The sequence below is a fragment of the Rhipicephalus microplus genome, chromosome 3 (assembly GCF_043290135.1).
Source record: "Rhipicephalus microplus isolate Deutch F79 chromosome 3, USDA_Rmic, whole genome shotgun sequence".
Lineage (NCBI taxonomy): Eukaryota > Metazoa > Arthropoda > Arachnida > Ixodida > Ixodidae > Rhipicephalus > Rhipicephalus microplus.
In genome coordinates, this window is record NC_134702.1 from 14599436 (window position 1) to 14615115 (window position 15680).

Below are 15680 nucleotides of genomic sequence, written 5' to 3' on the forward strand. Positions count from 1 at the left end.
TTATTCTGGCGTTTACTCTCAGCAAACAGAAATCTTTTAAACGGAACTACTGCTTAAACGGAACTATTGCCTCTGCAATGCTTGGTTTCGGGCTTGTATCCTGCACCCATGTCCACCTCTCAGTAAACGAAACTGCTGTTAAATAGAACATATTTTCCCGGTTTCTTCAGGTTCCGTTTACTGAAAGCCTACTGTACTATCTGCAGTCATTGTGGAAGAGCTACCACCTGCTTTGCATGTTCATGAGGAAACCCTCCTTCACTTTTGCTGTCCTAATGCCTCTTCAATTGAGAACAGGATCATATAAAGTCACCAACTATATTGTTCAGTTTCATGCACTGTGTGCAACATGGACAATTAATGTAAGCGACATTGCATCCCCAAGCAGGAGTGAAGCTTAATCTTCGCACCATGTTTTTTTCTTGTATGCAAGCGCATCTGATGCATGATGCTTTTGACCATGCAAATTTGTCAACAGGCTGCTTATGTTACTTTGTCACAATGCTGCTGCACTTTTCCTACACTTAAGTCGGCAGTGCAGCAAGAAATGTCATTGTTTTCAGCGTGTGTCTATTTTCAGACAAGTGCTGCCTCACTAAACCATAGTGCCGCGTAGTTGTGATGTAGAAGGCTTCAGTCGCCTGATGATCGAGAGGTTGAACTCTTTATTGGGCATACTTGGTGGCCAGCAAAGTAATGTAAAAGGATAGTGGTGAGTGAATACTTGTAGGTTATTGAGTATGTTTGTGCCCCTTGGACGAAATGCATTGGCTCTCGTATGTGTATCATTGGTTGTACATTCCAATATAATCACTGGGGCTTACAAAAGTTCTAAAATGTACAAAGCCATAGGCGTGGGCATGGAGGGGGAGCAGGGGGGCGACTGTCCTCCTCTTGTCACCTATGAGGGGGGTGGCGCAAAGTCTGCCCCATTCATTAAAATAATGTGAAAGGGGGAGGGCACTGTGATAAACGTTTGCCCACTTTCCTCCTGAAGGAAAACCCTGCACACACATTTGTACACAGCTATTCATGTTTCCTGGGCATTCCGATTGTAACCGTCAATGACATTCCGGTCACTTCTGATTCATCAAGGCATGACTTGGGCCAAGCAACAGCACTTCGAACAGCTTTAGCCTGTGAAATCGAGTCTGCATGAAAAAGGAAAAGTGCATGTTAACGTTTACAATATTTGCTAATATTGACTTCCAATGCTTTTTTTTTACTCATCATGTACAGGCCATCATAGGTGGCCTGCCCAAGCTGACACGGCGAGGTGCACTGTTTGGCAATGTGAAACCACGTAAGAGCCAGCTGACGAGGCACGTACGTCAGTTACAGCTCTCGCTTGCCCTGCACAAGTTCCAAGTGTGCTACTGGACTTCACTAGCCCGGCAGCATGGCTTCGAACTGCTGGCCGGTCGCATCCAGCTCAGTTCGGAGCACAGCCTCCTGTTAGACACACTGCGTGATGGTCTTCTACACAGGTGGGCTTTTCATCTTCTCTCCTTCACTGTGTAATAATTATGGTTGCTAGCATTAAATTGTTTCTTCCATGAAAACCAGGTCATGTGTGTTCTAAGTGTCGTGCACAAGCTAAGACCCTTGTGCTAGCAAATTATATTGATGTCGTTACACTTCTTCAACTCTTAAACTGCTTGGCCCATTTTTTGAGGTTAACTGCAAATTTTTGCTCTCGCTAGGCAAGCTATTTAGTGGTAAGCAGTGTGTTTTTGTGTGTATAAAAGCTTACAGGAATGCTAGAGAAAAACACTTCTTGCAACGTGATCTCCTCCAAACTTCTCTACCGCTCAAAAGTATATAAACTAAACATGCTGGTTGCTTGAATCTACCAATCTGATACAGGGTAGTGCATGACTGAGCTGTTAAAGTTATAAATGTATTATAGTGGGAAATTGTGAGTGAGCTGCTACAATAACCCAGAAGTTCAGCAGAATATGGAGACTTGAACTTATAAGATATCCTTGGACAACTAATGTCACCGAAGCCAATGTACCAGCAAGAGAAGTTGTCTTTTTCAAGGCAGCCACTGTCGCCACTAGTGGCATTTTTATAAATGCCTTGCTCTCTGTACATCATCCTTAAATTTGGAAGGAGGTCAACAGCAGGTGCACAAGCTTGGTCTCGTTCTTGTCCTCGTCATCTGCTTTGTTTGCTGTCTACTTTTTTGCACTTCAGTTGTAACAATACATACTGCCCACAATTAATGATTGGAACAACACACTGTATCATTTGTTTGCACACTTGTATTGCATATTGTAGGTTACTTAAAAATGCACGCTAAAAACTTTATAGTTCAACTAACAAGATTGTTTTACTTTTTGATTGTGTTTTATTTACCCTGCATGGACCTTGTGTCTGCAATATGTATTGAATAAATTGTTATGGCGTTTATTAGCAGGCACACAGCGAGTATAGACAATGGCGACAGTAACGGCCAAGCACGGACTCCCAGCGCGAGCGGCGTCCTTTTTTGGGTAGACCCACTAGAGAACACTTGAGAGTTTGACCCACTTCAGTGTTCGGCGGCTTCTCTACAATCACCCCGGGGTCGAAGAGGGAGCCGCCTGGCGACCTAGCAGCTTGTCACTACGAGTGGGTCATAGTAAGCCTTCAGGCGCTCCACGTTGACTATGTCGCGCCCGCGGCGGCGCATGTCCGAAGATTGTTCAATTGGCTCGATAAGATAGTTGACCGGAGATGTGCGCTCGATCACACGGTAGGGACCTTCATATTTCGGGAGTAGTTTGGAAGAAAGGCCAGCTACAGAGGTCGGGATTGAGAGCCATACAAGGGAACCAGGAAGGAACGTGGGTTCAGAAGTGGCGGAGCCATCACGAATACTCTTCTGCTGCTCTTGCTCATGCGTCGTAAATGTCTTGGCCAGCTCGCGACACTCTTCAGCAAGCCTGGCTGTCTCGGAAATAGGTGCACACTCAGATGGATCCGGCGTGTACGGGAGTATAGTGTCGATGGTGTATGACGGGTGCCTTCCGTACAGCAAGAAGAAAGGTGAAAAACCGGTCGTGCTCTGAGGGGCGGTGTTGTAGGCGTAGGTGACGAAGGGCAGTATAGTATCCCAATTCGTATGGTTGGCGGCGACGTACATCGAAAGCATGTCGCCGAGGGTGCGGTTAAAGCGTTCGGTCAGGCCATTCGTCTGCGGGTGGTAAGCAGTTGTTTTGCGGTGGACAGAATGGCACTCCATGAGAATGGCTTCGACGACTTCTGACAAGAAGACACGGCCTCGATCGCTGAGAAGCTCCTGAGGTGGACCATGGCGCAGTATAAATCGGTGCAGTAGGAAGGACGCAACATCACGCGCAGTAGCCGCAGGGATAGCGGCGGTTTCGGCGTATCGCGTTAAATGATCTACGGCGACGATGGCCCAGCGGTTACCAGCCGACGTCAGAGGGAGTGGTCCATACAAATCGATACCTATGCGCCCAAACGGACGCTCAGGGCAAGGTAACGGTTGCAGGCTGGCTGGCGACATGTGTGCTGACGGTTTGCGGCGTTGGCAAGCGAGGCAGGAGCGAACGAACTGCTGCATGTAGCGGTACATCCCGCGCCAGAAGTAGCGTTGTCGAATGCGACGGTAGGTTTTGAATACCCCAGAGTGCGCGCATTGCGGATCAGAGTGGAAGGATTCACAGATCTCTGACCGCAGACTGCGGGGTATCACGAGTAACCACTGCCGGCCATCGGCGTCGTAATTGCGTCGGTGTAGAAGGCCGTCACGGATGGCGAAATGGCGAGCTTGACGACGCAAGGCACGCGTGGATGGCGTTGCGGATGGATCAGCGAGCAAGTCGATGAGCGGGCCGATCGAATTATCCTTTCGCTGTTCGGTAGCGATGATGTCAACATCAATGGCAGAAACTGCAGTCGAGGATACTGAGCAGAGCACATCACCTTCAGGCAGAGGGGAGCGCGAGAGGGCGTCGGCGTCAGCATGCTGGCGTCCGTTGCGGTGAAGCACGCGGATGTCGTAGTCTTGTAAGCGAAGAGCCCAACGGGCGAGACGGCCTGAGGGATCCTTCAATGATGAAAGCCAGCATAGTGCATGATGGTCGGTGACGACATCGAATGGGCGACCATACAAATAAGGTCGAAACTTTGTAAGGGCCCAGACGATCGCCAGGCACTCTTTCTCCGTGACGGTGTAGTTTGTCTCGGCTCTCGTGAGCGTACGGCTTGCATATGCTACGACATATTCAGGGAATCCGGGTTTGCGCTGCGCCAGGACAGCGCCGAGGCCTACACCACTGGCGTCTGTGTGCACCTCCGTCGGGGCCGTAGGGTCGTAGTGGCGTAGAATGGGAGGAGACGTCAGCAAATGGCGGAGCTTCGCGAACGCGTCGTCGCACTCAGACGACCACGAATTGAGGGGCCCGTTACTTCCAAGGAGCTTCGTCAGCGATGATATAATCGTAGCAAAGTTTCGTATGAAGCGTCGGAAGTATGAGCACAGGCCAACGAAACTACGCAGTTCTTTGACGGATGCAGGTTTGGGGAATTCAGCCACGGCCCGAAGCTTGGCTGGGTCAGGAAGAATGCCATCCTTAGACACGACGTACCCTAGGATGGTGAGTTGCCGTGCTGCAAAGCGGCACTTCTGCAGATTTAGTTGCAAGCCGGCATTGCTCACACGTGCGAAAACTTCTTTCAGACGTTGGAGATGCGTGGAGAAATCTGGGGCGAACACAACAACGTCATCGAGGTAACACAAGCACGTGTGCCATTTCAAGTTGCGCAGAACGGTGTCCATCATGCGCTCAAAGGTCGCAGGAGCATTACATAGACCAAATGGCATGACGTTGAATTCGTACAAGCCGTCGGGTGTGATGAACGCAGTCTTCGGTCGAGCGTCATCAGCCATGGGTACTTGCCAGTACCCCGAGCGCAGATCGAGAGAAGAAAAAAATTCGGCTCCGTGAAGGCTGTCAATTGCGTCATCGATGCGCGGCAGTGGGTAAACATCCTTGCGCGTGATCTTAATGAGCCGTCTGTAGTCCACACAGAACCGCACAGAACCATCTTTCTTCGCGACAAGAACAACAGGAGACGCCCAGGGACTGTCCGAGGGCCGAATAACGTCGCGTCTGAGCATATCATCAACCTGCTCGTTAATTTCCCGACGTTCAGCAGGCGACACGCGGTAGGGACGTTGCCGTAATGGCGGATGGGCACCAGTGTCGATACGATGTGTAACAGCGGACACGCGACCGAGAGAACTTCGCCCGACATCGAAAGAAGAATGATATTCTCGCAGCAGGTCCAGAAGCTGGGAACGCTGTACCGACGTAAGATTGTCATCAATGTAGGGGCCAAATACATCAGGAGATGATGAATCATAAGTGGAAACAGCGCTGACGGTACACGAACTGGGACAACGCGAGTCATCAGGTACGTCCAGGACTTGTGCGTTATCCACTGGTTCCACTCTGCCGAGACATTCCCCTCGAACCAAGGTAACAGTGTACGGGGATGGGTTGGTCACAAAAATAGCGGCGTTGCTCTGGGTGATTTGCACGGTCGCGAAAGGTACTAGCAACCCTTTCCTTCGGCAAGCACGGTCGGATGGCGAAACGAGCGCAATTGTGTCGGAGAGTCCAGCGCAGTAGACAGGTACACCCATCGCCGAGCTTGGAGGCACTAAGGTGTCGTCTTTCACGAGAATCTTACTCAGTTTTGAGGGACTGTCTTCCGGCGTCAAATGCGAGAAGGGTGAGAGTTCAATTTCGGCATTGGCACAATGGATGACGGCGTCATTGCGGGAAAGAAAATCCCACCCCAGGATGACGTCATGAGAGCATGCAGGAATGATGATGAATTGGCCGACATACAGAACGTCCTGAACGACAACGCGAGCTGTGCACTCTGCTGAAGGATGGATACGATGTGAACCGGCAGTACGAAGGGACAACCCAGAAATCGGCGTCGTTACTTTTCGAAGCAAACGGCAAAAGTTTTCGTCCATAACGGATACTGCAGCTCCAGTGTCAATAAGAGCAGACGCATGAACACCGTCCACAAGCACGTCGATGACATTAGATGGGCGGCTCTGAGGGCTTTCACATCGCAATAGCATCGCAGTCCTTGCCTCGGGGACTGCGACGACTAGTTTTCCCGCTCATGAGTAGCCGAACTTGGCCTCATGGGGGACAGGGAACGACGTCGTGGAGACGGCGACCTTCGAGGAGATGGACCTGGGCGAGACGGCGGTGGCATAGACGGTGGTTCGTCGTGATAGGGACGGCTGAGGTGGCCAGCACTAGGCGAAGAAATTCGAGCCGGCTGTACACGATGGCAATAACGGGCTACGTGACCAGCGTAACCACAGGCAAAGCAGATGGGCCGGTTGTCGGGTGTGCGCCATCGGTTCGCTGGGGTAGGTCTTGTCCATGACGCAAGAGCCGATGGACGGAACGGTGGCTGGAAAGGCTGCAGGGGGTGCTGGAGCTGAGTCTGAGAGGTCACGTCAACATACGTAGCCGGCATAGCCGCTGCAAAGGATGGAGGTCGTGCGGCAGCTTCGGCGTAAGTCAGTGGGGCGGGCGGTTGAACGACTGGAGGCGGCCTGGCGACCACTTGGGCGTAACTTGGGGGCGCAGGGGCCGGAAGCTGTTGTGGTTGGTACGCAGGCATGACCTCCGCTATTTCCTGCTCAATTGCTCGGCGGATGGGTGGAAGAATAGTAGTGGCCGATTGTTGAGCAGCCGGTGGGTGGGCAAAGTGCAGGAGAGAGAACTGCCGCGCGATTTCCTCACGTATGAAGGACTTGAGGTCTGCCAGCAGTGCCACCTGATCACAGCTCGCCTCCAAGCCTGCAAGCCCTGCATCTCGTGGTGTGGAGCGACGGGTCATCGAACGCTGCCGGCGGAGCTCCTCATAGCTCTGGCACAGCGTGATGACCTCAGCTACTGTGCCTGGGTTTTTGGCAAGCAGCATCGTGAAGGCATCATCGTCAATGCCCTTCATGACGTTCCGGATCTTGTCTGATTCGGACATGCTGTCGTTGGATTTTTTGCACAGGTCCAGGACATCTTCTATGTAACTGGTGAATGACTCACCGGCCTGCTGAGCGCGTTCGCGTAAGCGCTGCTCGGCTTGCAGCTTACGAACGGCAGGGCGGCCAAAAACGTTGGTGATAGCGGTCTTGAAATTGGACCAGGTTGCGATATCGGACGCGTGGTTGTTGTACCACAAGCTCGCAACGCCCGCAAGGTAGAACACCAAGTTTGTCAACTTGCCGTCCTCGTCCCATTTGTTGGGGACGCTCACGCGCTCGTAAATAGCGAGCCAGTCCTCCACGTCAGTGCCATCGGCGCCCGTGAAGATGGGTGGATCTCGGATCCTGGGGACACCGGGACAAGGGGGTGGCATGGGAGGAGGCGTTTGCTGAGAGGCGTCGTGGGACATGGTAGATTGCAGGGTACGTGAGCGCAGTTCCCAGGGCATCAAAGGGGATCGTAGCACTCTCCACCAATTTGTTATGGCGTTTATTAGCAGGCACACAGCGAGTATAGACAATGGCGACAGTAACGGCCAAGCACGGACTCCCAGCGCGAGCGGCGTCCTTTTTTGGGTAGACCCACTAGAGAACACTTGAGAGTTTGACCCACTTCAGTGTTCGGCGGCTTCTCTACAAAATAAATAATAAACAAATACGGAATACCAACTAGCCCGCTCCTACACCTTGCTCTCGTCCTTTCTCTCTCTTTTTTTTTTTGTCAAAATAGATTTGCTGATTCGTGTGTCATTTGCGCTATTGCCGATAGCATAAAATAAACTTGAGCGTCTTCTGTGTTCTGTCACTTACAATGTGTGACCACTCTTTGGCATGTACCCTCTTTTTCTCTTCTGCTGCCTCCTCTGCAATTGCAGCTATCCGTCTCACAATCCAAGGTATGACTTGCTGCCTCCGTTTGATGTATAGGTTCTACGTTAAAGCCGATGCTGAGTAATATTGTATGATAACCTTGTATTGTGTTATAGTAGTATGTATTACACTTCATTTGCTTCTCCTCTAGAATTTCATTAATTTTATCACATCATAGCACGCATTTTCAAAAAATTGTTGTTGACATTTGTGTGATCAATGGTTTTCTGTGACTATTTAGAGTTGCAGTCAACCTGCATACGAGTTATATCAACAAGATCATCAGTTTGACAGTGACTTTGTACTTGAAAAATTTTTGGTACTTAACCAAATAGTATTTTGGGCTTTCTTATAAGGGTGTTTTGAAGCTAAAAAATATCTACATTGCTTAGCTTTTGCATCTACTTGCGTATGCGTGTGACACACTGTCATACGTTCAGCATGTTGCAACTGGTCAACGAGCATTCATTCTATGATCTCACTAGCAAAATCTTCCAGTTTTAATGAATATGTACAGTGTCTAGTTGTACAACACACCAAGTTTTCATTTGCACGAGCACAATGGGCATATAAAATACGAATTCAGGCCAGTCGCTTCTTCCGTGTTTTTCGACCAGCATGGGATAAGGGACAATGCATGAGGAAAGAAACTAATGGGGACAGGCATGATGTCAGCAGCTGCATTATTAGTGTTCTAATTTTGTATGTGGTCAGCAGCTGCACTCTTCATTATTTTTATTTTGTGTGTTGTCTACTACTGAAAGCTTGTTGTCAGATGTAATTGGCATAGGGGAAAATGAGGAATTGTGCTTTTATATTTTATATGTGCACAAGACATTGGCAAGGCTTCCTTTGATTTATTTTTATTTATTTTATTTTATTTTATTTGCAACATTTTTTTTAACAAGTTCGTGTCCCTTAGACGGAAAGTGGTTAAACAACCACTTAAGAATGCCTTATGGCCTTATGGCAGTTTTTCGCTGCCATGTATGTGGCAACGACAAACTGGGCAGGTTTCCTGAACATTTTAAGATGTTCTCATTAAGCATGTAAGCTAAGCTAAAAAGTTAACCAATAGGAATCTTTTCTACTACTGCACTTGTTTCAGTTGAACTTTACTTATTTTAAATTTGTGGAATTTTTCACACGTAGTTTTCACTAGTTCAGTTCTGCTAACTTTCCTGGTACTGCAAGCCTTTTTTTTGTCTGCCTTTTGCAACTGTCCTTGCTATATCATCCTAGTGGCCTTATTCTAAAATGTTCCTCCACACAACACTTCACCTTCACTAGAGGAAGCCTATGGCAGCATTATCCCTTGACAGAAGTAACCAATGCACCTCTTGGATACACCACAACAGTCCTTAAAGGGTCTATTATAATGGCTTTTTAATCCTAAGTGGCTGTTTTAATGAAAGGATGGTAAGGGGATGGTGGAGTGGAGAAAGAGCTTGTAGGCAAGGATCGTCTGTGGTGTTTCATATTGTGCAGCGTTTTTGCACTATCGACAGCAATGGATCATGTGGCTTGCCCATGTGGTAAAATATGGTGGAATGCTGCGACTGCAGGCCTCGTGCCAGCTGGTCTGTGTCGTACATGAATTGCGAGCTGGGCGACAGTGAAGTTTGGCTCTACAATGCAAGCACCGAAGCGGCTGCAAGCGAGCCGTCATCAGGTGCGGCAGATTCAGGGGCAGAACTCTCGGGTGGCTCGACTCCTGTAGATGGAGATTCCGGCCAGAGACCTCTGCCACATTCTCCATTGCCTCCACAGCGCAAGTGAGTTTTGTACATGTGAAGTTTAAGTAGGAAGTATTTGCAGGAATCTATGCAAGTGCTCCTTCATTTGGTCATAGCTTCGTTACAAAGCAGGAGCTTTATTTGAGTAAACAAACCATGCCGTTGAAACAATGCACGTATTCTCTGAAAAAGAGGAGGAAGAACATTATTAATTTAAAAAGCTCATTGAGTTTGAAATGGTTGTTTAGCTTCGTTTCATCACAAGCATGCACCATTGCTTGTAGTTGGTCATTTATGAGTAATACCTTTAAAAGTTAAGTAGCACTGCTTTTTAATTCTTCATAATATTGTTCAATTTACCTGTCGAACCATATTACTATGTTATATTTAGTTTAGTGGAGAGGTAACTAATTTCGTAATTATGTTGCCTTAAAGCCCCGCCGCGGTGGTCTAGTGGCCAAGGTACTCGGCTGCTGACCCACAGGTCGTGGGATCGAGTTCCAGCTGCAGCAGCTGCATTTTCAATGGAGGCGAAAATGCTGTAGGCTTGTGTGCTCAGATTTGGGTGCACATTAAAGAACCCCAGGTTGTCGAAATTCCCGGAGCCCTCCACTACGGCTTCTCTCATAATCATTTGGTGGTTTTGGGACATTAAACCCCACATATCAATCAATCTATGTTGCCTTAAAACTAAATTGATGGCATTTTGTAATAATGACATTCATTTTAGTTTATGAGGTTGCCTCATTGATATCGATGTCCGAGTTAGCCATTGGCTGGTAGCTGCTTATTGAAAGCTGAAACATGTCTTGTGCCTCATTTTGGTCTACTGAACACGAGCTAGCTCAGTGTTTTAATTGTTGCTAATGCGCAGCTTTGGGCCTTTCTTAGGACAGCAGCAGAGCTGATGTACGTCGTACCTTAATGACCTGTCCAGGTACTTCCTGAGTGTGGCCAGAGTGTCCTATGGACGAGAGACCAAGGTACTGCGGGGCAGTGTTTCAACCACACCGGAGGAAGACACACCGGTCCACCTGCTAGTCGTGCACGGCCTTAAGGGCGCCTGGACCAAGCACAACAGGGACGTGGTATTTGGCCTCTTTGACAGCTACGTCGATGCCAAGCTGCTCCGTCGCAATCTCTCAACGGAAGCCCTTAGAGGCTTCCGTGTTGACGGGCAGCCCTTGACCTCACCTGAACTACGTCCCAGGCAAGCCTTGTTTTATCTAAGGAGGGCCTAACGTGGGACTTAGGAATGCCTAGTGTTGGATTTCTTAGGAAAGCCCAATGTGAGAGAGTCATCTGGGCTGCACTTGTGTGCATTTAAAAAGACTGAAAGGCTAATTACTTCAAAGTCCTATAATTTTCTTACGTCCAAGTTATTTTCAGTAAATGCATGACACCGCATTTGTAGCTTCTAAACATTTTGTTTTTCTCGGCTGCTGTGTAATCTTTAGCTTAATTATGCATACCCCTTTTTTGTTCATATGTTGCAAAATTATCATACTGCAAAATTTCTAAGACACTTTGAATTAAAAAATGTCAGAACTTGTTTTTTTATTATTTAGAAGCACTGGAAAATGATAATAGAATGCATCACCTAAGGCTTGATTCGTTATTTTACTATGACATCTAAATGATATAAACACCACCTGCAGCATTCAACTTACTATACATTAACCCTAATGTTTAGTCATTTGCAGCTGCTACATGTTTACTAGCTCTTTGATACATCTTCATTAGAACTTCACATACCTATTTACTTTGCTTAATTTAGTGTTTTTAAAATTAGTAACTAATGTTTGAACACCACTAATATTTCTTCATTATTTTTTTTATATTGCATGCCTTTTTCTGACCTTGTACATGGCAGTGGGCTCCAGAAGACACTTCATCTGGGGCTTTGCATACCTGAATTTCTTTCTTGGCAAGCAAAGCAAAGCATTTCAACTAGAGCTGTGCAATTAGCAGTATCTGGGTGCAAAGTGAATTCAAAGATGCATTTTAAGCGTGAGTGCAAATCAAATAGAATATTTACAAACCCTATTTCTCAAATATTTTTCGAATACTTCAAACTGGAATTGCATAAAAATAACAGAGGATTCCTATGCATATTCTTATAAGATAGCAACATGAAAGAGTTTTTTTTGGCTAGGTTGATAAAGCGCTCATGGGTTTTATCGCTTCACAGCGCTGTTGTTTGATAGTTGTCTTATCAAGAATGAGGCGGTGCAGAGCCTGAATTGTATTTGTGTATATGATTTGGTGCAACCAAAGTGTTGCTGACTACACTTAACATGTGAAAGGCACAGATGTTATTTCCTCAGCCTCTCCCCCTCTTTAAATATCTGTGAACGCCCAACGGATGTGGCAGACAAGGGTGTGCCTTCTAAGAGTATGGAGTTCTGAATCTTCCTCGTAGACCTCAGTGTATAAGATTTGAAATTTTGGATGCTAAGAATATTCAGCATCCAATTTTTTGGACTTCCTGCCCATATTTCAAGTCCAAAAAAGCATTGATTAAGGGGAGATGTGATTTTAAAAAAGTTGTGGTAATCTGTAGCCTAGGACAATGACATTTTTGCTGTATATATAGGCTTCTATGCTAATTTCAAATATGTAATTATTTTATAGTAAGTTGCACAGTTTTCGTTTTGTGCCTTTGCATTGTGTAGGGTATAGCTCTTTCTGGAACAACGTTTTCGGCCACTAAATTTTTATCGTTCCAGGCCATTAATGACTCATATTGCTCTTATTTAACTGTAAAGTGCCAGTAACTGTGAGGAAAGAGCGTAAAAAAACTTACAATGGACGAAAAAATTGTAGTGTGAGAATTCTTAGAATTCTCAGCCCATACTAATTGCTTACTCTAGGTTTGTAATAATTATACAGGTGGAACCAAGTTTTGAAGGAGATACTGCACTTTTCACATGTTAAAGAATATGTAGGCAAAGTTTTATCCTGGTAGGGCTATGGGAAGTACCAAAAACATGATTTCCAAACTCAGGAAGTTGCCCGAAAATGGATCTTGAGAGAAACACATTTTAAATGTGTAAGTGAAAGGTCATTTATGCGGAAAATATATGTTTTTGAGATGATTTGTTCCATCGTGAGGGCTTGGAAATCATTGTTGTTTTGAGCATGATGTCGCTTTAGTTAACTCGTCATGCGAAATGCAATGACAAGCAGCCAGATGACAACTTCCAGGAGAATCTAGACAGTGAGCTCTTCTTAGTTTAAGTAGCCGTCTTGTGTTCTTTAAAAGCAATTTTAACCTACTATGAGTTTAATTACAATTTTCAGTTTTTTTGTACAAAATGTAGAGAAGGTAAACTTGTGAAAGCAAATAAAAGCAAAAATATAAAATTTGAAAAAAAAAAAGCTTCGTTTTTCGACTCGCATCTTTTCCACACCTATCATCACCATGTTGAAATCAGCGTTTTCACGAGTGTATACATTTACAGCCTTAGCAGAGCTTAAAGACCAGCTTTGCCGCAGTACGAGAATTCAATGGAATAAAGCATATCAAAATTTTGAAGGAGCCACTGTCAATCTGATGTTGACTGTATTTATTTTCGAGAAGTTCTAATAGTAAAATTTCAATCCAATCGAATTGAATAGCTAACACTATGTTTTGCACACTCTTGATTTTGAACCCTTACCGGGCTATTTAAAACATTATCGGTCATTTTGCAGACAACAAAATTGTCATTGTGGAACTATCAGTTAATATACCATTTTTTAGCCTTCATCTAGAAACAAGAGGACACCGTGCATTGTACAGCTGAAGTAATGCAAAGGCCTTCCGTCTCAGCCAAATCAGTTTGTTTATGCACGCTGCAGTCCCCGGCCAGCACGCAAGAGCACCTCACCGGCTGTGTCAATGCTTCAACAGCTGGAATCATCTGGGCCTAAAACAGTGTACACAGAAGACGTTGAGGGGGTCGCCGAGGAAGAACAGCTTCATGGTGTTGCTGCCTGCCAGACCGATGATGTTCTTCATAAAAATTGGTCTGTTGAACTGGTCAACAGCCAGGTGAGTGTGGACAACAATAGTCTGGTGTAACAGCGAAGCACAGTTGATGTTTTACAGGGAAGCTCTGTTAGTCTGCCCTGTGTGGTCATCTCATTTATAGTAGTAGCTGCTAGTTTTACTACTACTACTACTACTACTACTACTACTACTACTACTACTACTACTACTACTACTACTACTACTACTACTACTACTAGTGTGATGCTTGAAATGGTGCTGCTGCTGCTGCTACTACTATTGCTATATTGTAACGATGTTGTAGGACTTGGGGTGTAATAAAACGTATTTATTAAGGGCGAACCTGTGCCCACAACTCAAAGGGACTATGGTCGTAGAATGTTACAGCCGAACACCAAAGATGTCTGCCTTCTTCTACTTCTTCAAGAGAAGTCCCGAGCGCGTGGCGCACATCAGCCGGGGTCAGCTGGGTTCTCTTGCTATCATCATCGTCTCTGCGCAACAGTAGACAGCGCGCATGTATGTCCCTGTGCGCGCGGTGATGGCCGCGTTGTTTGAATGCAGGCAATATGTCGCGGCAATATGATGATAATACTTGGGATCATGCACAACCATAATTATAATGCACGTTTTTAAGGGAGCGGCCAAGTGGAATTCGCTACGACCGTACTGGAACACTACTGTAGTATTCCAGCGTGGCTGTGGATGAGTATATTGTCACCAAGATACAACAAAGAAAACCTTTGTAAAGACTTTGCTGAAACTTGAAAGCAAAATGTAATGCCTGGCAAAAAGGGCGGCAGCTTTATTGTCTGATAGCTTTCATGGCCTGGAACTGTCTGCAAATTTCTTTGTTCAATTGCCCTTTCCGTGTGCTATCAAGACTGTGTGACTCTCCTGTATGCATGCTAGTTATCCCTATTCTTTATAATGTCGAGCCACCAGAGGAGAATGAAACCTAAAAGGTCATCTTTGAGGCTTGCAACTGTCTTGCACTTCCAGGTGATGCTGCGTGGGTGTGAGACATCTGGCTACGTGATAGTCAGTGCAGCAAAGGCGGAGATCCTGCAGCGAGTGCACACGCCTGTGTGGAAAGAGAACACACTCGTCTCGAAGACCACCTGGATGGGATCTCTAGAGTGCATGCAGGTGGGTGCTCAGCTGCTCATCGTGAAACCACTCTGGGAATCTGGGATCAGGAAATGAAATGAGCTACAAAGGGTAAAATTTGTTCAGAATTCGTAGCATGCAGCTTTGCATAGTGAAGCACATAGGAGGCAGACGCATTGTGGCCAAAGGTGATTTGGCATTTAGTAGCATAGTAGAGACATGACTTAGTAAAATATGGCAGTGCTAGTATTCTAAGGCATGAGCTGCTTGTGTCTTGGACCTGCTGAATTATTATATCAGAATGCTGTTGTTTTTTGTGGCACGGCAAGACGGCCCATCTCTTCAACATTTGTGTAAAGTTTATGCGTATTGTATTGAGATTTCTTAGTTTACCAACTGAACTAGTCAGTTTTGCTGGATTAAACTTATTCGTTGTACTAAAAACTAAATATTTTGTGGCACTTTAAAGTAATATGTAATTTCCAAGATATCTAGAAATATGCAAACATTTAAATATAGCATTTGTAAATTTCTACAGAAAGTGGTATGAAGTACCAGTTTTGAAACTTGAGTAAAGGCATGTAGGATTCATAGTTTCGGATCATACTATAGCTTCTGCTATTGGGCTTTGCTGAATGCCAGGAGATGTTGCAATTTTTTAATCACTTCAGCAACATTTCTTACTGAGAACATTGTATGTTCCCTAGCAAAGAGAATATGCTCTAAACTCTCCAAAGAACATAATTTAGGGCCACAATCATGTCACACTTATATTCCAGTTCTATTCTTTTTCGTGATTTTTCAGCAGTTTGAGTGGCACTCTACCTATTTTACTTTCCTAATTAGCCAGCTGCTTGGATGATCAGTGTTGAATGATCAGCAATGAACATTACACAGTGAAGGTATCATTGTCATAGTAAATGCAGTGTCCCCG

General features: G+C 45.9%; 1 protein-coding gene across 1 annotated transcript in view; it reads left to right on the top strand.

Moving 5' to 3' along the window:
• The window catches only part of hob (bridge-like lipid transfer protein family member hobbit), an 86168-nt gene that overhangs the window by 41440 nt on the left and 29048 nt on the right, over positions 1–15680 (top strand). The window contains exons 34-38 of the mRNA XM_037433008.2: positions 1240–1487; positions 9472–9681; positions 10580–10852; positions 13486–13678; positions 14639–14785. Coding sequence (XP_037288905.2) covers positions 1240–1487; positions 9472–9681; positions 10580–10852; positions 13486–13678; positions 14639–14785 — 1071 coding nt within the window. The remainder of the gene's footprint in view (positions 1–1239; positions 1488–9471; positions 9682–10579; positions 10853–13485; positions 13679–14638; positions 14786–15680) is intronic.